The sequence below is a fragment of the Equus asinus genome, chromosome 3 (genome assembly GCF_041296235.1).
Source record: "Equus asinus isolate D_3611 breed Donkey chromosome 3, EquAss-T2T_v2, whole genome shotgun sequence".
Classification (NCBI taxonomy): domain Eukaryota; kingdom Metazoa; phylum Chordata; class Mammalia; order Perissodactyla; family Equidae; genus Equus; species Equus asinus.
Window position 1 is genome coordinate 59,606,925 of NC_091792.1, and position 24,798 is coordinate 59,631,722.

Sequence of the window (24,798 nt, forward strand, 5' to 3'; positions counted from 1 at the left end):
TCGCTCTTGGATACCTATAACCCTTATGTTACATTCTCTAATTGAGTTGGATATTTCTCAGAGAATTTCTTCATTTCTTTTTAGTCTTAGTTCTCTCTCCTCTTCCATCTGAAGTATGTCTATATTTCTATCCTCCAAACCACTAATTCTCTCCTTCATAATAGCAGTTCTGTTATTTAGGGAGTCCAGATTTTTCTTTATCTCATCCATTGTGTTTTTCATGTCCAACATTTCTGATTGTTTTTTCATTATAGTTTCAATCTCTTTTGTGAAGAATTCCCTCTGTTCATTAATTTTGTTCCTGATTTCATTGAACTATCTATCTGTATTTTCTTGAAACTCATTGAGTTTTTATGATAGCTGTTTTGAATTCTCTGTCATTTAGATTATAAATTTCTGTGCCTTCAGGATTGATTTCTGAGTGCTTGTCATTTTCCTTCTGGTCTGGAGTATTAATATATTTCTTCATACTGTTTGATGGCATGGATTTGTGCTTCCACATGTGCTAGTATCTGACTGCAGCTTTCACCTGCCACTAATGGAGGAAGTCAAGAGCTATGATTCTTATGTGATTCTGAACCTACCATGATCCCCTGCTCACTCACTCACAATTTCTGCTTTTCTGACCCATGCATGGGCACGCTGGCTGACTGGCTGAGCCAGAGCACTGGGCAGGGGGAGGGGCACTTTCTTTTGTCTGCATGATCCTGAGGGCATTCTTGCTTTGCTCTCACCATTTGCTCTCCTGTTGTGCTGGCTTGATGAAGACGCCCCTGCAATAGCTTGGCCACCTCTGTGTGGGACTTTTCCACATGCTGTAAGGAAACCTGGAGAGTGAAAGTGTCCCCATGGAGTGCCATCCCTCCCCCCTCTCCTCTCAGAGCCATGCATGTTCCCACAGCCTGGGTCACTGCCATTGTGGGAGGGAGAGAAGATCCCCTTCCTTCCTTCCACTTCCTCTGGGGGTGGATCCAACACCTCCAGCTTCAGATGTATGGTTGTGTGGGTCTCTCAGATGCCTTTTGTGTTGTGTGAGTGTCCTCTGTTGGTTTATGAATGTCCTTTCATTGTATCTTAGTGAGGAGGTCTAAGGGACGAGCTCACTCTGCCATGATACTAATGTCACTCCACAAATTCCAGATTATTTTGATTTACTTTAATATACCTGCATATGTTTCCTTAGAATTATATTTTAAAAAGTAGTTTGGAACTATTTTATCCATCTACTAATATTAAAAAAACCTGTCAGTTAATAAATAGATACTACAAAAATATCATAATTTAAATATCTGTGTTTCCATTCTTTTACTATCAAAAGTGTCCCCATTTTGATGATAAATTATATGGTCACCATGATGATAGGGAGAAGCTTAAGTAAACTGATGAGGAGAAATGAATGGGAGGCCACTAGGACTTAGGTTGTTTTGCTAGTCCTTTTTTCCTTTCACTGCAGGATGTTTGACCATTTATTTGGAGCCTGTACCCTCACATCCAACAAAGTCTGGGGCTGGTAAAATTCATGGTAATTTCTCTTGGAACTATTGTGTTTTAATGTTTTCCTTTGTTACCAGATAAGACATATCAATAGTGATACAGATTCAGCTATACCCTCCAACTGGTCCTTATCTTCACTCAAGTAGCCTCCAGCCTCTGTTCTAAGATCTTTTCACACTCCCCAAATAATAGGATATCAAAGCTACTTGATTATAAACCCTATGGTGGACCAGTTGGAACTTGAGATTCCCAGCTACATTACATGTTCATGGACTATATTGGGACTTCTAGATCTTTTCCAAGTAATACAACAGCTATAAAAAACAGAGGAAGTTCTGGTTTAGCTTATCCACCTACATAACTACCTACTTACCTATCTTCTATCATCTATCTACTTATGTATCTAAATATGCAACACATATATTTTTGTTTGTTATGGCTGCCTACATTGGCTGAGGCCACCCTGCAAAGTTGTCTTCTCTCAGAACTCCTGGAGGGAAATGAGACACAGGATACCTCCATTTTTCAAATCTCTCTAACCTCTCTAAGGCTTTTATTATTTTGTTTCAATGTCTTCCTACTCTCTTGAAGCCCAAACAGGTTGGGATGATATGTCCCCAAGGCACCTAGACAGACTCTTACACCTCTGTTTCTTCTGAACATTTCTTGTTCCCTTGGGAAGAATTTCTATTTCTTAGTATTGTCACTAGGAATTCTCCCTTTTATTCTGTTTGCTGTCTTTCCTACTCTATGACTTTATCAGCTCTAAGTAGTTCCATCTCTTCTCATCTCTGGGCAACTAAGATAAAAACTCTTTCAATATAATATCTATTAGAATATAGATTTTAAATGTTATTTCACTATTTAAGATTAATACAAACAAAATTTTTCATTCTCAAGGTCAGCAAAAAAGGTAACATGCATAGTAATGAGCTTACAAAGAAATCTAAAAATTAAATAATTAAACATTATTGAAAGACAGAAACGAAGATTACAATAAAGATAGAGACATGCTGTGGTCTTGGATAGAAGGACTCATTATTGTGAAATGTTATTCTCTCACAATTGATCTATAATATCAATGCAACTTACATGAAAATCCTAATGTAATTTTCAACAGGATATTAATCTAAAGTACAAAAGTGTATAGATAGCAAAGGCAGTTTTGAAAAACAAAAAGTAAAGAAGCAAACCTGCCTAACAGAGGAAAAAATACACGAATGAAGCTATAGTGTTTAAATGAGTTCAGGTACAACACCTCTGTACCAATTAGATAAATGGTACAGAACAGAGTCCAGAATCAGACCTATGTGTGGAAATTTAAGGTGAAAATGACATTTCAAATCAATATAAAAAGTTTTTAACAAATAATAATTTTAAAAACTTCCTTCCACTTAGAAAAAGAGTTACACAAAAATAAAATCTACTTGTATTTAAAATGTAAGCACAATCTATGTCATAGCATAAAATCCTATGCTATGGGTTAAAATAGATAATATTTTTGTATTTTTGGCATATAGAAGGCTTAATTTATTAAGAAAAAGGTTTAACTATATATATACATATATATGTAAAACCCTTTGTACTATGATAGATATCATAAAGTTAAAATATCAATAACATGTGGGGCCAGCCTGGTGGTGCAGCAGTTAAGTTCACATGTTCCACTTTGGCAGTCCACGGTTTGCCAGTTTGGATCCCAGGTGTGGACCTACGCACAGCTTGTCAGAGCATGCTGAGGCAGGTGTCCCACATATAAAGTAGACGAAGATGGGCTCGGATGTTAGCTCAGGGCCAGTCTTCCTCAGCAAAAAGAGGAGGATTGGCAGCAGATGTTAGCTCAGGGTTAATCTTCCTCAAAAAAGAACCAATAACATGTATGAAATAACACATAGAAATAAAAATGAAAAGATAATCCCCTATAAAAATCAGAGAAGTTTTAAGCAGGCAATATGCAGAAGAAACAGTCATGGTCAGTAACTGCATAGAAAAGAAAGCTCACTCTAAGGAAGCTGAAGACAAAATGAGATACAATTCTACATCCATCAGATTATAAAAACCCTTTAAATCTGATGTAAAAAGGCAATGTTACTAGGTTGGATACAAAATGTTAGTTTTTAATTTTAGTATTTTTATCTTTGAAATGTCTTTTATATTTATAATCATACATATAGTGTGTGTGTATACACACACAGAGAAAGAAAAGGGATCACAAGGCACACTGGAAAGTGGTTAACACAGTGAGGATGATTGAGTTCGGGCTAAAGCATGATTCTGTTTGTTTTTCGGTTTCTATTGTTCAGATTTTCTAGTATAAACATAATGAGTTTGAAGACATTATTCAAATGTATTATATTATCGTATTTAAAAATCAAATGATCTTTGGTCATTTTTAAAAAATAGCCCCATGGTCAAGTGGTTAAGTTCGTGTTCTTGGTGGCCCAGGATTTCACTGGTTCGGATCCTGGGTTCCGACGGAGCACCATTCATCCAGCCATGCTGAGGTGGCATCCCATGAAGCAGAACTAAGGAAAAAGGACCTACAGCTAGGATATACAACCATGTACTGGGGGACTTTGGGGAGAAGAAGAAAAAGAAATGATTGCCAACAGATGTTAGCTCAGGGCCAAGCTTAAAAAGAAGAGAGGGTTCCTTTAAAAAAAAATGTAAAAATAGCTTAAAAGACTGCAGAAGAAAAAAAAGAGGTTATTGTTTAATACTTTATACCATAAGTAGTATAGAAAAGAAATACTTATTCAAAGAGAAAAAGTAGGCTGAGAATATATTTAAGTTCAAAATGAGTTTTGAGATTTATTTAAAAATTATAGATTCACATTTAATTTTAAAAGTGAACTAGAATCAAGTTTGGCCCAGCTTTCTCCAGTGAAAAGAAAGAGAGCTAGAGACTGAGGTTTCTGGGTTTGACCTGGCTTGCAAATGCTTATGTTCTTAACTAGCAGCTGGAATTTAAAAACAAAAGGAAGAAAATACTCACATTTGGCACATGCTTGCTGACTATTGCCAGGAGAAATATTACTCAAGTAAATTTTATTGACCTGACAAGGAACAACTGCTATGTCAAACTGTATTTAACTAAAACATTTGTATTTATAACTTGTGTGTTTAATTTGAATAATCTTACCATAAACCAGGTTGTTGTATGTGGTTTCATTTAAGTTACAGGCCTGCTAAATTATCTTCTTAGTAATTACACTTTCTCTAAAACTCTTTGGTAGAACTAACCATTATTCTATAACACTCTATAAACATTATTCTCCTAGTACTTTGGTGACATTTCTCTTTGAAGACCTAAAACACTTCACTATAGACTACAGATTTAAACTTTCTCCCTCTTTCTCTTATGATAACGCTGGAAATATAATCTGTGATTCCTAACTGCTCTTAAATGACAATCATGCTGATAATTTGGTTCACATTTCTCGAAACTTCACAAAATTACGACACATTAAACATACAGTGTTTTAAAGTTCTTATGAGAAATTTCAACTAGAAGCAGAAAAGGACGTGATCTTGAGCCCATTTTAATGTTGAAAACGTGTGTATATGATTGCTTGGATTTCTGCTCTAGGAGAGGTGATAAGAGGTCTCTGTCTGACTAATTCTTTGGAATAAACTCTGAGCTGTGGAAAAATATTCTTTGTCTGCCTACCAGAAGGTCAAGATTCAGATCTACTCAAATTTATGAAATAATAAATTTATTTCATAAACCCAAACTATAACAAAAAAACTCTATGAGCCAACATCAGTTTGGCAATATCTAAAGATTGTGGAATGTTTTGAGTAGAGAATAAGAAGGCACTATAGTAATCTTTTGACTGCTTTTAGGGTTTCTTAATGCCTGATATAATCATTTACAAGAACCCAAAACTAGGCTAATCCTAGAGAAGGAATTCCTACCTAATACCAGCAAGAAGACCCACTTCAGACTCTTATTTCCCGAAGCATTTGAAGAGCGTCATTATGAAACGGCAGAAATTTTAACATGACTGGATAAACAGAGAATAAAATTACAAATTTTTAGTCCAATTTTTCTTCAAAGTGAAATATTATAAAATGTCTATCACTGCAACACATTCATCTAAGTACTCAAGAGAAGACAATAAGCATTATGGTAACGAACAGATTTCAAACATTGAAATTCACACTTTTGTTTTTGAGGGAGATTAGCTCTGAGCTAACTACTGCCAATCCTCCACTTTTTCCTGAGGAAGACTGGCCCTGAGCTAACATCCATGCCCATCTTCCTCTACTTTATACGTGGGATGCCTACCACAGCATGGCTTGACAAGTGGTGCCATGTCCACACCTGGGATCAGAACCTATGAACCCTAGGCTGTGGAGAAACGGAAGGTTCACACTTAACCGCTGTGCCACCAGGCCGGCCCCTGAAATTCACATTTAATACACAGTGTAATAAAAACTGATGCAGGTTAGCTTTGACAGAAATCCAGATGTTACTATAAATGATTTATTATTTTATAACTTTCCATATAAATAAACCACATTTTCTCTCTCAGGTCTCACAGCACACAGATTTTTTCTATTAATTAGTAGCTTTTTACTTATTATTAAAACTTTAAACAAAAAAGAATATTGCCAAATGAGGCAAAAGATAGCCGACATTTTATAGGCAGTAAAATTTTATGTGAAAGGATTTCGATCTAAAATGGAACCAGAGGATATGAAATAAAGAATCTCTCACATGCACCTTCAGAAGAATGGAACTTAACTGAGAGACCGATTTCCCGGAAATGTCTGATTTACTGGAAGACGCGAAACTTATCTCCTGACCAAGGAAAATCCACCGAGAATCTTACTCCGTCTTCAAACCAATAAACTTACTGCTAGGACTGTGGCTGGACTTCCGTCTGTTGCACTCCTTGCTCATACACAGCGTGCCCCAAACTCTCAAGGACTTGCCTATAGCTTGCTACAGCATATATTTTCCAAATTGCAATTCCTCTGCTGTTCCTGAATAAACTCAATTTCTTTCCTCCATTACCCTCTTTACAGTCACATGCTGCATGATGACACTTTGGTCAAGGATGGACTGCATATACGGTGGTAGGTCCATGAGATCAGTATGGCTATACTACCTAGATTTGTGTGAAGGCTCTCTATGATGTTTACACAACCAAATTACCTAATGACGCATTTTGCAGAGCATATCCCTGTCATTAAGCTACGCATGACTGCATTTAGGTTGACACCTATAACATCAAGTATACCTAAGATGAAAAAGACATTTGTGCAGAAAAATATCTGAATAACAGGAAGTGAACTTTATATTATTCTATTTTGCCCCAAATTATCAAATTACAAAGCAAAATCAGCATTGACTCAGAAGAAAGTAGGTTTATAGGAGCCTTAACATATTGCTGTGAGAGCTAGTGTAATAATAAAATTCCACCTAAGTTAGTATGTTTCCAAATGGGAGATCCTTTTGATGGAATCTTCACATCAAGAAGTATTGACAGCTTTACTATTTGAAGTTGTGCAAGTCTTAAATTGCTCATCACAAATAAACCAGAAGTTTCAGACTTAGTTTGAATTATTTTTGTATTATTTTAGAGAATGGATATTTGTTAAATATTTAACAAAATTATTTGTAAAATCATTCAATTGTATTGTAATCCACACTACCAGGATATTCTTTTGTGTATTCCAATTCACAACTTGCTATCTAAATGTTGATTGTTTCAGGTAAAAGTGAAAAACTAACTCCTAGAACAGAGAGTTTTTGCATCCAAGGGTTATATAATAGCTATTTTCTAGTGCAGATGACAGAAACAGTGATTGCCATTAGGTTGAGGATGAAGGTTTGATCCCAAATAAGAATGTTAACTACATTCAGAATAATTTTTACCATTTTCTGTGTCCAGACTACTCACAGAGATATTCCATCAGTTCCAAAATAGCAATGTTGGGAACATTTATAAGACTATTGGTGACTTAGGAAAAAAAAGTCACTATTCCTAGAAAATATTGTAACTTCTACTGGTGGTATGTTTGTATCATATTAATATATAAAGGGCATATTGGAGAAAACCTTCACATTTAGGGGTTCATTATAAATATTATAGTTATTGTTTTAAATCAACAGTTCTCTAGCAGACCTGGGGACAGCAAATGATATGAATCCTTCTTATTCCTGACAAGAACTAACAATTCAATACGGTTTTTTTTTTCCAGATCTGCATCTGGACTTTCTTTTCTATTCTGATGCAGAACTCAAAGAAATCAACAAATTGCTAGGAACCAGTGACTATAGATGGAGCTGTGAAGAAACAGATCACTTGGAACTTCTGAAATCCTGGAAATTTGACTAGGCATTCTATAATTACTTCAAAGACTTTTTAAAATCTCTTGGAATGTGAACAAGATACTTACCACACAAGCAAGAGTCCACTCATAGAGTTCTATGACCACAGCTTCCTCAGAGGGAAAGGTAGACATTTAGCATCCATGGCCATGGCCATAACTACTCACATATTCTCAGTTTTGACCTCAGTATTGTAATAAAATGCTTTTAAATTTCATCTCACCAATTTATTAATGTAAACTCTTTAATCACAGTCTTGTATGCCTTTTAAAAATAGATTTTCTCCAAATGTTCATATTTTATCTTTTTTCTTTATTTTCATTTTCTTGTTTTCTAGTTTGCTTTGTTTTCCTCTTGATCTTCATTACAAATAATCCATGGCATTATTTTTGTTTACTTGTTTGATTTTGTTTTCCTCTTGATCCTTTTTGTAGATACGCCATGTTTTCTACATGCTATGTTCTTAATTTTGCATGTCAGATTTATGATCTTGTATATATAAATAATTTATGAAATCCTAGAGTTCAGGGAACCTTTACTAGCATCTAATGTAGCTCACTTATCTTAAAAAAGAGAGAACTGAGTCTCTAAAATATTAATGGATCTACATAGTTTATATAGTTTCTCAATGAAACACTTAAAGTTATAATGCATTTTCCTGAATTTGTTTTTTTATATATAGAACAGCAATGCCCTGCACAGTTTAAGGAATTATTGAGATTGGACACTGGGGCCATCTCTGGGAATGTGCTGCCCAAGTTTTGAAAGAGCATTCTCTGGAAAGGTCATTTGGAGTAGGTGGCAAATACCAGGGTTGGGAGAACTGGGGTTATTTGGGGAATTAAATAGGAAGGAAGAAAATGGTGATGGCTCTGAGCAGTAAATAGCAAATGGAAAGATTACAGAAAAAAGGTATAATGCTTTAAATTACGGTAAGCTTGGGTGTTCTAAAAGGACTACTGAACTTCACACCCATTAGGAAGACTACTATCAAACAACCAAATAATAACAAATGTTAGTGAGGATGTGGAGAAATTGATACCCTTGTGTACTGTTGGTGGGAATGTAAAATGCTGCAGCCACTATAGAAAACAGGATGGCAATTCCTCAAAAAATTAAAAATAGAATTACTTTATGATCCAGAAATTCCACTTCTGGGTATAATCAAAAGAACTAAAAGCAGGGTCTTGAAGATATATTTTTACACCAGTGTTCATAGCAGCATTATTCACAATAAACAAAAGGTGGAAATAACCCAAGTTTCCATCAATGGATGAATGAATTGTGTTTATACTCCATGCAAAGTGTGGTATAATGGCATATTATTCAGGCTTATGCATGCTACGACATGGATAAAGCTTGAACATGTTATGCTAAATGAAATAATACAGTCACAAAAAGACAAATACTGTATGATTCTGCTTATATGCGGTAACTAGAGTGGCCCAATTCACAGAAACAGAAAATAGAATGATTTCCAGGGGTTGCAGGGAGGGGAAAATAGGGAGTTGTTTAATGGATATAGAGTTTCAGTTTTGCCGAATGAGAAAGTTCTAGAGATTAGTTGCACAAAAATGTGAATATACTTAACACTACTGAATTGTACATTTAAAAATGGTTAAGATGGTGAATCTTATTTTGCCACAATTAAAAGAAAATAACTACTGAAATTCTGGAGGAAGAGACAAATAAGAAAGCGTAGTCTGCAGAAGACCTTAGTAGTATCATGGCATGAGTTGAAAGTAGAGCCTGGGCAAATACAATGAGTTAGCCTCAAGAAGTCTCCCCAGTTACTCTGAGTGAAGAAGGAAGTTGTTCCATGCAGATAACTTGATGTTCTCTTTAAAGAATCCTTGGGTTAAATATGATCACAAGTGAGCCACATTCACTGCTGTATGTAATATTTGCACACATTATTGACTGTAGTTAAGAGAAAGAAAGAGAGCATTACTGTCGTAATGTTCAGCAGGATTTCTGGGTATAATAAATTGTAAACAAGCTTCCCTATCTTAATGGAACTTGCATGTAGGGGGTGGGGGTGTGGTGTACAATCAAAGTGTAAACAGGGAAATAAAAAAATCATTTCAAGTAGTGGTATGTATTATTGAGAGAATATTGTAATATAACGGGATAGGAAGTGATCAGGGAACACAGAGCTAATTGAGAAAACATAGTCAGAAATGGCTTGAAGAATGCAAAGATGAAAAACTGCAAAGCTATTAAGAGATTAAAGCTGAGAATATATTCAAGTTTATTAACAGGTAGATTCTTGTATTAATGAAAAAGGAGCTTAGCACCAAATCCACAAAATTCTAGAGTAGTTAAAATTTAGTATGTGAGTAGGTAAATTAGGAAGCTGTGGTCAGTAGGAGCCACCAATAGGGTCATAAAGAAAAAGCCATGCAAATTAATGTTGTGATCTTATTACTAAGTATGCTAGAATATAAAGGTAAACTATAAATACTGTTTTCAGCAAGATATGTGATGAATTCTAAAGTTATCCTTCTGAAAAAGGATTTCAAAATACTATTAATAAGAATATGTTTAAGTGATTTATAACTGATTTAAAGAGCAAATGTTAATTTTTTTCAGTAGTAATCAATCAAGAGGAATACCTCTAGTGCATTGTTGTAGAGTTTTCTGAGGCCCACCCTTTTGGAAGTACATAACGATATGTTGTTCAGTTCTCTGGATGATTAACTAGAAGTATTGATCAAGTTGGAATTATGGACTAAATCTATGAAGATGATTATTTAATTGGGGCAAAGGGAAATACTTTGCATTTAGTCAAGTGTACCAATTGGGGAAACATGGAATAGCATACATAGAACTTAGTTGCAATATTGAGCTAACTGTAGGTGTGGTCTGAGTCAAGAGTGTTTTGCAGCTGCCTCTAACGTATGAGTGATCTTAGGCTGAAAGTCACAGAATGATTAACACTGTCACCAGGAGGGGGTGCCCTACTCTGCTGACTTGTTTAGGCCAATTTTAGTATGTGGGAAGACATCCTGGGGAGAGGAAATAGGAAGAGGAGGGAACTGTAAGTCTTTTCACATAGGAAAGCAAGTGAAATTCATGGCTATATTTAACTTGTAGAGCTAACCTAAGAATACCATAGTCACAGTTTATAAATATTTGGACATCATCAGACAGATTTCAAAATGACTGACACTTGTTATAAGTTTGTGAGCTATTAATTCATAGGAGTTTGCTCTGTCTACTTCATAGTTGTGTGATTTTGGGAAAGTCACCTAACCTTTCTAAGCCTTAATTTGCTGATATTTTAAATGGCAATGAAATCTATCTCATTAAGTTGTGGTTAAGGTTAATCAAATGATATATGTAATGGATATAAAGTCATTGTGACATCATCTTTTTGTAAGACTTGTAACTGCATTGTTTTTATTGTATTGTCATATGTTTAGAACATCTGATAATCAGCAAAAATTCAACCTACAAAGATGTGGATGGATTGGGAGAGAATAATTATGGTGCTGAGTAGGATGAAATATCTAATGTTTAAGTGGGGTCTGATTTTATAAGTAGCTAGTTCATCAGCGAATATTTTTGTCTTGCCAAAACCTGCTTTCTAACCAACATTGTAATTGCAGAGGCTTAAGTAATAAATAATCGGAAAATAAGAATTATCTGTATCTCTGACTAGCCAGGCAAAAGGACTAGTATTATTTTGAATAATATCTACGAAGTTTTAAATTATGAAAGAGCTTGAATAACAGTACAGATTATTAAGAAACAATTGTGAAAAATCATGTCCCAATTCTATCTTTTGCCTCAACCAGTCTTAGCATCAATTCCAGAGTAACTTGTCTGAGTCATATCAGATGTGGTTTTGAAATGAATCTGAAAAATTAAATGGCAAAAGCCTCCCATCTATCTTCAGATATTTCTAGCCAAAAAACTCATTACAGCATATTTCAAAAGTTTTTGAAAATTTTTGCCAGATCTTTTTTTTCAAGTTGACCCTTAAAAATATCTTTTCCTGTAATTTTAGGGATTTAGGCTGTTTTTTGTGGAAAAGAGTCTTGTCTTCACTGAATTATTTCTTTATATTTTCCTTTCCAACCAGAATAATTAAAATTTCTTTAACTTTCTCATATTGGTGATGTTTTCCTCTTTTGTAACCTACATTCATCCTTAGATATGAAGTACAGAATTAGAATCTTTATGGATATAGTGATAGTTTATGTATCTTATGTCATCTTTGTTTTTTAATAAACAACAGAACTTTATTATGACTCTAAGAAACTTTTACCCAATATTCTTCCAAGATTAAAAATATCCTCCATTTCTTTCTTTCACCTGGGGAAAATATTGCCAATTTAGAAATTTCCCTTATGGTACAAATTAAAGGCTAAAAAATTACATCTTTAGTTTTTTCTTATCCTTATTCTTGCACACTGATTTGCACTGTAAATTCCTTAGGGGCATAAACTAGCTGTGTTTCCTTCCCTCATATTTATGAAGCAAAAACGCAAGATACAGTTATAAATAAAATTGTGATAGCAATGAAAATTTGTCTTTTGGAAAGACAGCCTTATGTTTCACTTCATACAGCCAACTACACAAACAAAGATCATGCAGTGGATCCTGAACATGACTAAACTAATACAATCTAATTCTGAGAAGGAAGGTTAGTGATCACTTTAATATTTAGCTTATCTTCACTAGAATCTTCACTTAATTTTACATATAACCAGCAACAATTGCACACAAAAATTAGGGCAGAGATTACATACAGTTTTTAGAATTAAAAAAGACATTTAGTGAAAAGCAGGGCTTCACTGCAGAATTCTCTCTGTAGCATAGATGAGTTAATACTTTTATTGATTTTTTACTAGGTTTCTACTGATGTGAATTTTGGAGACGTATATTGTCTTGGTAATTGCCCTGTATTTTCTGGCTGAACTTGAGAGTAAAAAATAAGCATTAGAAAGAAAGAGAAAGAAATGAAACTAAAGCAATTTCTTTATGCCCCAAAAGCAAGCATTCACAATAGTTATTCCAGAATTCTCCTGTAAGGTTGAATGAAGGATATTCTAGACCAGAGGAATAAATGGTTTGTTGAACTTCTGGCTTTTATAAAAACAGTCAGGCAAAACTCTGTTGAGATTTGAAGAGTAAACACACCATGGGTCAGGCCTTCAGAGTTGATAAGGGAAACGTCTGAACTTGGAACATAAATGGGACCACATTCTTCCCTTTGGCTTCAGTGGAATTCTCAGTGATGAGTTTTAGTTTTCTAGGTTAATCTAAGGGTAAAGTTTCAATTTTACTTGGTTATTTCATTTTGATTTTAAATGACAGCAGAATGAATCACTAGGATAAACACCATTTGAATTACAGCTAAGAAATTTTTATTTATACTTAAATATTGGGGTAAAAATAATGATTTTCTAATTTTTTTGAAGTTCACTGAAAGTGCTATATGAATCTACACTCCGTGAGTAAACTAGATTAATCATATTTGCCAAATAGCCTCTAGGAAACATATTGTTAAATGCCACAAAGAGTTTTTCAATGTCTTTCTCTGTTTTACTCTTTCCTTCTGTCCCCCAAGTTTCCTTACACTCGATGATCTTTCTTTTGCTCTTTTGTCGGTCTGCACTTTTACCGCTATCTTCAGAAATCTTATCTTCATGTCCCTAAGCAATATTTCTAACCTTCCTTCTCTATATTTCCACAATCATTTCTAATTCAGCTCTATTCTGAAACATCCCATAATCTAAAATAAATTTCTAATTGAATATATGTTTTCACTAGAAACACAGTATGTTTAAGCAGAAGTCAGCTTCAGCATGCCTTTTCCACAAATCACCTGCTCTTTTCTAATTCATGTCAATGAAGCAACATTCAATTCTCCTGATTGAGAGAAAACTGGGGAGAATCGTCTTTATGCTTAATTCTTATGCAAAACGCTGAAAAAGTCTTCAAAATCGTTTCTGCTTTTCCCATTATCATCTCAGCTCTTTGAACTTCTTATTAATTTATGATGAAATTAGCTATTTGTGTGGATTTCTTTTCATTCTCTTTTTCAAATCGAGCCTTTGCCTGAGGTTCTTTTCTAACACAGGTCAGCAGATAAGAGGGGAAATGATAGAGCTGCTCAGGGTTTATCTACATTATTTCCATTTCTCCATTCTGCATTTTTTATATGCGACATAATTTTTTTTTTCTTGAAGAGTTTCTCCAGGAGTGTGTCTAGGTTCTCAGACTTTTCAAAGTACCAGCTTTGGGTTTTTATGTGATTCTTCGAATGCTGTCTTATTCTTTTTTGGTCTTCTTGAATAGAATGCCTAGCTCAATAGTTTTCAGTACAAAAAATGGCTGTAGCAGTGTCTCAAAATTTTGATACATAGTGCTTTCATAGTCGTTTAGTACCAAATTTTTCTTTATTTCTTCTTTAAATAAAGAATCTTTTAGTATGTGTTGCTGGTTACCAGATATATAATTGTATAGTAATGTATAATAACTTGGGTTAATCTATAGTAATTTACAGTGATTTTAATTGTTATTGATTATATTGCATTTTAGTCAGAGATCACATTCCATCATGTGTTGATTCTTAAGAATTTGTTGAAACTTCCTTTGTGGCTTACTACATAATTTTTGCAAATGTTCTTATATGTTAAAAACAGACAAGTAAAACAGTTTTCTCTCTATCTATAAGTTACTTAATTGTTTTGTTCAAATATTTGTACCTGTACTTTCAAATAGATTATTGATTTATCTATTTTTTAAATTGTAGCTTTGCCTTCTTTTGTTTCATATATTTGGAAGTTATATGGAAGACATTTTCATAATCATTATAGCTTATTTACATATTGTTTCTTTACCAGTGTGTTACCCAAGTGTTTGTGTCTTATGAGTTTCTTCCTATAATTTATTTGTTTCTGATATTGAAATTACTTTCCTGGACTTTTTTAGACACATTTCTCTGATTTGCATTTTTCTATCTTTTTCAAATTTTTTGCATGATGTTTTTAAAAAAGTGTTTAGTTCACAATCTATTGTTGTATCAATATTTGTTAACATCTAGTTTGAGAATCTCTTTATTTTGCTATGTAAATTTAACTCTTTGCATTTATTTTAATCATTGATTTGGAGAGCTATTTTTGCTCTCTTTCTATGTTTTATATATACTATACTTAATTTTTACTTCTTTTATTTGTCTCCTTTCCCACATTCCATTTGATGAATCAATATTTTTCAGTTCTGGTTTGAAAGTTATTTATTCCATTTTTATTCTTTGATGTTATCCTTAGCTCATACTTGTTTTCATTTGTCTCATCAATTTCTATCACAAGACTTCTCCCCTGGACTCTTCACAGGAACTCTCTTTTTCCCACACTAAGAATTTTATATCATCCAGGGTTTTAAATCTGAGTCATGAATGTACACTTTGAGGGTACAGGGTCATTGCTAGTTTAGACAAAACATACTTTCCTAAAGTATTTATTAACTCAATACTGTTCTTCCTTAGTCATTTTCTCCTTTTACTAACAGTGTATCATTCAGATATGCTTATCAAATTTAGTGGAATTATTATATTTACATAGATAACTCATCAGCTAGTCCTTGAAGTCCTTCAAAACAGGGACTTCTGTGCTTTGTTTATTGTTGTATCAACCAACATGTAATGTGGACTATATTAGGTATTTGATAGATATTTTTCAATTGATGCTTAAATGAATGATCATTCTCCGGGTCACTAGGAACAGTCTTGAGCATTGACATACGTTTATTGAACATTTATTGAATTTCAGAAAGTTGGATCATCACAGGCCATTAAGACCTTTACCTTTAAATTATGTTTCTCTTTTGCTTGTTTTCCACGCCTCTCAAACCCAATTTGTTTTCTCTTTCCCCTTTGTGGTCAGAATTCATTCAATAGTAGACATTAGGTTATTTACAGCTCTTGTTTTTCAATAGGTTGAACTCTATTAAATCTTTAACTTGTCATTTTAAGCCATTATTAAAAAGAAAAAGATGTGAGGAACTGCTCTAAAAGAGTTTAAGAAAAACACCTTGAAGAATTTGACTTCAGTAGCTTCTACTTTGACAGGATTTTTTAGCATCTGCTATAAGAAGTTTAGTAAACAGTATCTGTCTTGTGACCTAAATTAATTTCTAATAAGAGGGCAGGAAGTATTTAATGCTTGAAATATGAAAGGGGCACATGAGGCAATTTACTCAGTCCTGACAAAGGAATTAAGAAACAAGGGGGAAAGAGGCTTTTTCCCATGTTGAATTTTTGATTGATTTGGAAATGTTCTAGGAAAGGCAGAAATAATGAAAGGTCCTGTTGTGTTAGCACTGGTATCCTACAAAATAGTCCAGTATGCTTTCCTTATTCTAAAGAAGAAGTCCAGTGACCCAGCTATCCCTCAGGTACTGTATTCTTTCTCATCGTTATTTAATAACTAACATCCGTAGAATAATAGATGTCACTTCTAACCATGCACTTTTTTTTTAACTTTTTGAAATCCAGCTTTGACTCTCATTGTTCTAATCACATTTGTCTTCGTCATCAATAGCAATGGCTCTTTTTTCAATTATGTTTTTAAAAAAACATCTTGCAGCATTTGATACTATTAACTGGAGCTCCTTGACAGTCTCCTCTCCTTTGAGATTGAAAGATTGATTTTAATTTGCCGTCTACGACAACCCCCTGACTAGAATTCCTCCCAACATCATCCAAACGTAGCCATTTCTTAAGGGTCTGTTCTTCTTTGTGTGTTTGTTTTCCTCTCTATATTCTCTCCTTCAAAAGTTTCATCTTATTGTTTGAACCACTTTCTATATGGATTTGAATAGTATATCTTTAGTTCTAACTCCTGTTTTAGCTTTAGGCTTAAATTTCCCAAGCCTCAACAATATTAAGATTGGATTTATCAATCTTACCTTCAAAATTTACTTCTCATCCTAGGTTTTCTTTCCCTGTCAATATTTCCAATATGACTCTGTTTATCTAAGCTCTTTAGCCTTGACTCATCAGGACCCAGAGACTGTACATCCACTTTGTATTAAATTGAATGAAGGATGAAAGAGTATGCCACCCCAAAATATGCCACTTTGGTGTAAGGATTACTTTGAGGTAAGACATTTGAAAAATAGCAGATGCAAGAAGGGCATTCTGATCTCCTGTTTTCTTCGTGAAAACAGGAGATAAAAACTCCCATGTGAAAGATATGCTCCCTGTACCCGGAAAAACAAAAAATTCTTCAATGGGGAATCAAAGTTGAGAAAATTCTGTACAAACAGACCTTGCTGAAATAATTCTTATCTTTCTCCCGCTTCCCACATAGTTACTTTTCTACAATTGCCTCCCTTTGTTCAACCTGGCATTAAAGCATTTAGGTTTTGCCTCTTCTTTGAGTGCTCATTTCCTTATGAGGGATCCCATGTCAGATAAAACTCACATTAAAAAATTTGTATCCTTTTCTCCTGTTAATCTGTTTTGTCTGTTTAATTTTCAGACACAGCTGAAAAAGCCGAAGAGGGTAAAGATACAATTTTGCCACCCTTCCATTATTAACCTCTATTGTTTCTAACTTCCACATCATTCCTCTTTGTCCCTACTTTTATTCTTTTTTGTTGAAATATTATGAAATCTTCTTAAATAACCTTGATTCATTTGGCTGAAAGGATTTTTAAGACAATAATGTTGGCCAAATCATTTTCTTGCTCCTAAATCTTGAACAGCTCCTCACTGCCTGTTGGATAATATCCAGCATCCTTGGGTTAGTATTTGGGGCACCAGTTTGCCTTAGACTATTTTGCATACGACTTTTTCCTCACTACCCTACCATGTACCTAATTATGCAAACAAGATACAGAATCAACCTGTCCTCAAAAATGGCTTCATGGTAATCTTTTGGGACTCTTTTGTTGCCCTTCCCATGTAAGTCGCTAAATAGCTCCCTCAGCTAAAACTACATTACTTTATTTTCCTTTCACTTACTTTAGTATGTTATCCATGTATACACCTAATATGTAAGAACTATTTATAAAAGCAATGTATTTAAATTTGAGAAGAAGGAGTTATCAGGGAAAGAAATATTTCCACTTACTTTAAGAGAAACCAAAAGCAGAAGGATGGCGGCATTCCCCCACAAAGTCAGCACGCCATCTAGTGACAGCTCCACCAAACTACAAACCTTGCCTCAGGCCTGAATCTGAAGATCCACCTTCAAATTTTCCTCAGGGAATATGTCAAAACAGACCTTCTGTTCCCCAATATAATACAGTACCACAAGAAAAATAGTCCATAATGCTTACTATTTGTATGGAATTAGACACTATATACCAACTAATTTGGAGTTGATTATATACATCAGTTCAGAGAAACAGACAGACCTGAAGTTTTTAATGTGTTGACACTAATCAGTGATGCTCATGGATCAACTATGAAAGAAGAAATTTAAAGGAATGCCTGTAAGTTTGGATAAATCGCTGATAAAACGTGAGAAACTTCTTGTCTCCTGTGATAACATACCTAGCAGAGTACACTCTGAATGTATATTAGGTGAGGGGTGGCAAAATGGTTCAGAGTAAGCAGACTTTGTAGCCAGATGGTTTCTCACTCCCACTTCCGTGAATTGGGGCACGATACTCAATCTCTCAAAATAACCATTTTCACCACTGGAAACGTGGGGATAACAACGTCTTTGGTGTGAGTATAAGGAATAATATATACAAAATACTTGGTCTATAGTAAGTTTTCAATGAAAAAATGGTAGTTTGTTTTTAATGATTGCCATCCTTTTTAAACTTTCATGATTTGTATAGAGAAAATAGTTGTTTTTCAAGCTTAAAAACTGTTTTTCTAGGTCCTCTATTTCTTTTTTGAGGAAGATTAGCCCTGAGCTAACATCTGCTGCCAATCGTCCTGTTTTTACTGAGGAATCCTGGCCCTGAGCTAATATTCATGCCCATCTTTCTCTACTTTATATATGTGGGATGCTTACCACAGCATGGTTTGACGAGTGGTGCGTATGCGTGCACCCGGGATCTGAACCAGCGAATCCTGGGCCACCAAAGTGGAATGTGTGCACTTAATCACTGAGCCATGGGTCCAGCCCCCAGTCCTCTATTTCTTTGTCACAGTATAGAGTGCATATTTGATAGACACAATTACTGTCAATATCTGGTGAAAGATAACTTGCCTACTTAGTAAATATCTGACAAAAACAATTACTAAATAAATAAATAAATCAATCAATCCACTAAAATTTGTATCTACTATATTTTTTTAAGTATTCAGAAGAAGCAAGTTGTTCTTACTTACAACTTTCCAGTTGCATTATACATGTCTGTACATCCATTGGAAAATTCTTGAGATCCATTGGACAAGAGAGTGTTAAAGTCAATCTGAAAGAATTCAAAGTAATTATTTTAAAAAGAGATTTGTAATATCATAGTAATATTTCTCTTGTTCAAGGCACAATTGAAAAATGATATTGCTTTGGTAGTGACTAACATCTATGCAAGTAAAATTTGTTCCAGCTTGGGTATTGTTTTTACTATGAAATAGTTGTACCCTTATGTAGAAATCTGTTTCTTGGGGGGAGAAAAGCTGTATATGTAAACATCCAATCACATTTGTATATTTATTTTTTCCTTTACAGAGGTCTGTAGATGTCTAAAAGAGGTCTATATTTCCAGAAGAGACCTTCAAAAAAGAAATTTGAGAATGGATTCTATAAAATTAATACCAAATACCAAAAAGCACACTTCCCCAAAATCACGCGGACAGCATTTTTGAGGAGGAAAGTCTATCTGGGGAGTTGGAGTTCTGAATGTGGAAAGGCAGGATGCAGAGAGACAATCCTGCGTGACAACTCTCAATCATCCTTATAACTACATTGAAGAGGTTGTCAGTGAAAATTCAACATTATTTAGCAGAGGAACAAATTCTGAATCTGAAGGACTTGAAAATTTTGGGTATTAGAATGGTGTTCTCTGCCATGAGACCAGGGCATTTCACCTGATCTCATCAGGGTCAATAAACAGCCTTCTAGACGTGTGTGGTGATGAATGGTAATTAGACTTTGGGTGGTGAACATAACGTCGTCTACACAGAAATCAAAATATAATGATGTACACCTGAAATGTATATAAGGTTATAAACCAGTGTTCCTTCAGTTAAAAAACAATAGCCTTCTAGACTATGTTTAACATAATTCCATGCTCACCAAACAAACTTCTGATTTGGCTTTAATGTGGGATAACCTGGATGGTGTACAACAGCATTCCACCCATTTCTTTCCCCCCTGAAGAATGTAGCCGCCCCTGACACAGGAAGGGTTAATAATCACTGGAAAAGGCTTGCCAACAAACTGTGACCAGGAGGTGAGAAGGCCAGTCAGCCAATGACGGGTAAGACCTCCAGGGGGAGACAACCTAAGACAGGCATCGGCCACCCAGGGGCACAGATGGAGAAACGATATCGATATCCGGAGCAGGAGGGGCCGTTGCCTAAGAGACCTTGCCTGCTCCGAGACAAAAATATACGAGCACAGCAATAACATGATAATATCAAAACAGACGCCGAGGGAGGGCTCCTTGAGAAATCACTAAGAATTCTTGGCATTTGCTAATTACTTCATCCAGAACACCTGTGTATGTTTAACAGATGTAAGCTATGTATATATGGAAACGCTGGTTATAATAAACTCAGAGTGGCCATCAGCCCTCTCCGCATCTATCCTGATGTGTACATTGGATTGTGACACCGACAAAGAAAGTATTTGTACATTGGAATTCCAGATAATTCATCACTCTTGAGTTCTTTTTTTATTGGAAAGTATACTATCGAGATATCTTCAGGGAATACCAAGAATTTGTAGTTCCTGGACCTGAGAAAAATAGGCCCAGACCCAAACAAACCCAAGTTTATTCAAACGAAATTCTTTTATGAGAGCTCTGTAGCCATATCCTTTATTGAAAGCATTCCCTCTGAAGTTCAGTATCTCAGAGGGCACCCTGGGTGGATTTGTTCACATAAGCTTTGTGACTGTAGGTGGGTCACTTCACTTCACTATATCTCAGTTTCCTCATCTCCAAAATGAATATAATAGTAGTCCTTTCTCCAGAAAGACATTGTGAGCAATACATGAATTAAAATATGTAAAGTGCTTAGACAAATGCGGACACATGATAAACACTCAACAAATATTAGTTATTAAGGATTACTAGTACATTCTACCACACCTAGACTTCCCCACCTTCCCCTCCCAAAATCATATAGGATGGGCACAAAGATGACTGAGTTAAATCACACATAAAACCTGTTTAAGTTTTAACAAAAAGCAATCATCAGCTCTACTAAATGTAACCACATTCTCCAAAACGGCATTTTAATGTAGACCATAGACATAAAGTTATAATGATGTACGTTTTCCAGTGAATACTCTTGGTGAGTAGAGTATTCAAATAATTTGCCATAATTTTAGAGACATAAATGAACTGACATTGAAGCTGCTGATTTTTTTAAGAGTTCCGGGAGGATCATTTGACAATTAATTCAAGTCAGAGTCCATAACACACTAAAACAATTTATAGAGTTCATTCTTCAAAAGCAATTTTATCCTGGCTCAGCCAGGTTAAGTGATCCTGTAAGGATGATCTTGCAGATTTACAAAGTTCTCTCTTAAAAAAGCAATTGTAAAATCAGATGGACACAATGTTCTCTATCTTGTGAAAGAGTTTATTAGGAGTGCATGCACAAGTACATTTTAAACGTACGCACATTAATTTTCCAAACATCCACAGCTGTCTGGCCAGCCAGTTTCAAATGTTGGTTTGCGGAATTACTTCTGTGACCTTTTGTATGGAAGTAAATAGCATTCTCAGAATCTTTTCCAGGCTCTCACCATGCATGTGATGTCAAATACATATCCTGGCTATTTTTCTGGCATAAAATGAGAGGTGTTACATAATTCTTTTAAAAAAAAAAGGGCTTGAAAGAAATTATTTGGCAAAGAAAAACACTCTTTGTAGAACTTCTGTCATAAATCATACCCTGAGAAACATCTATTTATTAACTTTCTTTCTTTTTGTTTAAGGTACAATACAATTGCTTCTTTAACAGCATATGACTGGAAAACTGTGTCAGCTTGGTGGCTGTGATACTGAATTTCTTCATCAAAATATTCGAAATAAATTAAAGATATGTCCTGACCACATCAAAAGAAAACTAAATCAAAGGCAATTAATCATATTCTACTGTTTTGGAAATGAATATCTTCTTGTGTAAGAGAAGACACGAAGTTCTTGTTCTGAGACAAGACACATAAACAGGATGTGGAGTTTTTTTCTCTTAGGAAGTCTTGGTTTAGTGAAATAGAAACGTTAAAAAGGATGACTACAATCTGTGACAAACAATTGACCTCATAAAGTGAAGTGTTACTCGTTTTGAATGAGCAGTGCCCAGAGCATTGTGTCTATCTCAAGCCATTAATGGAAGTATTAAAAACAAAAATGTTTTCTGACTCCAGTTTAGGCTCTTTATAAAAATGATAAATATTTTTATTCGTTCCTAATATTTTTAAATTTAGTGTTACAAGAACAATTGCCTCCATTAATCATCAGCTTTGAATACTGTCTGTACTCCTAATAGGTAACACATCTACAGTGCTTATTATATGGTAGACACTACTTAAAAACTTTATATAAATTTCGACTTATTTCTTACTACAAATTTGTAAGACAGGTAAACCGTATTATCCTATTTTAGAGATGAGGAAACTGAGAGGGTAACTCGCCCGACATTACAAAGCAGAAACTGCAAAGGCAAATTTGCACCTCTGGGAGGCTGGCTCCAGATTCTATGCGCTTAACCTTCAAGGCTATGCCTTTCCAAGGCATTGGAACATTTTTCATGAAAGCAGGTTCTCTAATTAACATGACCTTTAAAATTTTATATTTCTGTAACATAAGAAATGATATATTTCCTACAGTATTTGTTATTACGTTTAAAGTAAAAGATACATAAATGACTATTCCAAAAGAAATCAGAGAAATTTAGTTAAACTTTAGAAAATATAAGGAATTTCCCCAAGGATTTTATATATTTTCTTGAGTGAATTGTTATTTTATCATGAAGTATTCTATAAAGAGTAAATAACTCACAAGAGATTAGACTGTTGGAGCACTAGAAGGAAGATTGTAACTAGTGTTCTAATCTGTAGTTTTGTTGTCATCTGATTGTATAGATGATCATAAAACCTATCAACCCATGACCAATGCAATCTCAATATTGTTGATAGTCTCTTTAGGAAGTTGATATAAGCTACGGATGGACCTTTTCAGAAAAATACGCATAATCACACTCGCGCAAAATTCTCCCCACAACATATATTTTAAGGCACTGTAAATTGATTTCCCTTCAACAAACAGCATCTTAAAAAGCTTCTGTTGAAATAAGTTTCCATTTTCTATTTAAAAATTAACGTCTGTTAATGTTCAAAAATAAATACACATTGTACAAATAAATTTAATTCTTTTCACAACTGAATTTCAGAGAAAGAGTGATTGTATCAGCTTAAATAAAAGTTGAAATTATGCTATAATTTTTGACAAGTTGCTGTGTGTAGAATTTTTAATATAGAGTTTCCTGAAATCTGATTTTTAGTGCAATCATGCTTCTATAATATGAGTAGTGAAGTTGGATATATTAGTAAAGTAAGCAGTAAATAACATTTAACTGTGAAGTGCTATCATTATCATGTGATGAGGATATTACCATCCCTATTTTACAAGTGATAAAACTGGGGTTTCGATAGATTAATAATTTTTAAAAGTCCATACAGTGCTAATTTAAGTATTCTGTAAAAACCAGAATTTATGCCTTTTTTGGATTTGTTTTCTTTTTGGAAAGACAGAAGTAACAGCATTAGTGCTTACTGCATGCCTGGCACTATGCTAGGTGCTTTACATATTTTATTTCAGGCTCCAGGTAATTAGCATTTTCACTATCATGCATAAAACAAAAAATAAGTCCTTCATAAATAAAGAGCCTTGCCCAAATCACAGCTAGCAAATCATGGAGCCTGGATCTGGGCTGGGAGAGACAGTCCTCCTTGGGCCTTTTGTGTGTGTTGGTACGCCTCTTGCCAGGTGTGTCAAGACTGTAAGGGCCTGGCTGTTCTTTTACCTGAGCCATTTCTCAGGATTATTTATGCACCTGTTAATTTTAAGAGATGAGATAATGTTGTTCCACTGGACAAAGAAAAGGCTTGTTTACAGCTTGTTATAAAAGCAGTGGATCCCCGAAACTCAGTGTCCCACATCTGTAACACAGACCCCCGGTATCTGTTATGTCCATCTGGACCTGATGCATCATTTCAAGGAGACTTGAGGACAAGGGAGAAGTTAGGCAAATACAGTCATGCATTCCTTAACAACAGGGATATGTTCTGAGAAATGCACTGTTAGCTGATTTTGTCGTATGAACATCATAGAGTGTACTTACACAAACCTAGATGGTATAGACTACTATACACCTAGGCTATATGGTATGCATCTTATGGGACCACCATCATATATGCGATCTGTCATTGACTGACATGTCATTATGAAATGACTGACTATATGCTGATGCTTATGCTGCTTGTTTGTGGTAAGTAATAAATTCCTTTGTCTCTGACCCAGGAGTCTTGTGTCTTTAGTCTGCACCAATAAAATAAATAATACACTAACTTTATAAGTTGAGTAAAATCAAATTCCAAATCTGACAATGTGGAATCATGTGTCTGGCTCTAAAGCCCTGACTTGAAAAATACTTCATTTAAAAATTAACAGTATAATTCATGGATATCAATTAAAAGTTCAGTTATATAAAGCATATAAAAAACCCCTCCCTAATCCCAGTTCACCTCCAGCTCCTCCGAGCCGGCTTTTCTTTTGATATTTGTCTACAATTTACATTCATATATCTA

General features: G+C 34.7%; 1 protein-coding gene across 2 annotated transcripts in view; it reads right to left on the reverse strand.

Moving 5' to 3' along the window:
* The window catches only part of GLRA3 (glycine receptor alpha 3), a 178,395-nt gene that overhangs the window by 55,768 nt on the left and 97,829 nt on the right, over positions 1–24,798 (reverse strand). For both annotated transcript variants that reach the window (XM_014842144.3, XM_014842143.3), the window contains exon 5: positions 19,146–19,228. In XM_014842144.3, the coding sequence (XP_014697630.1) occupies positions 19,146–19,228 (83 nt within the window). The remainder of the gene's footprint in view (positions 1–19,145; positions 19,229–24,798) is intronic.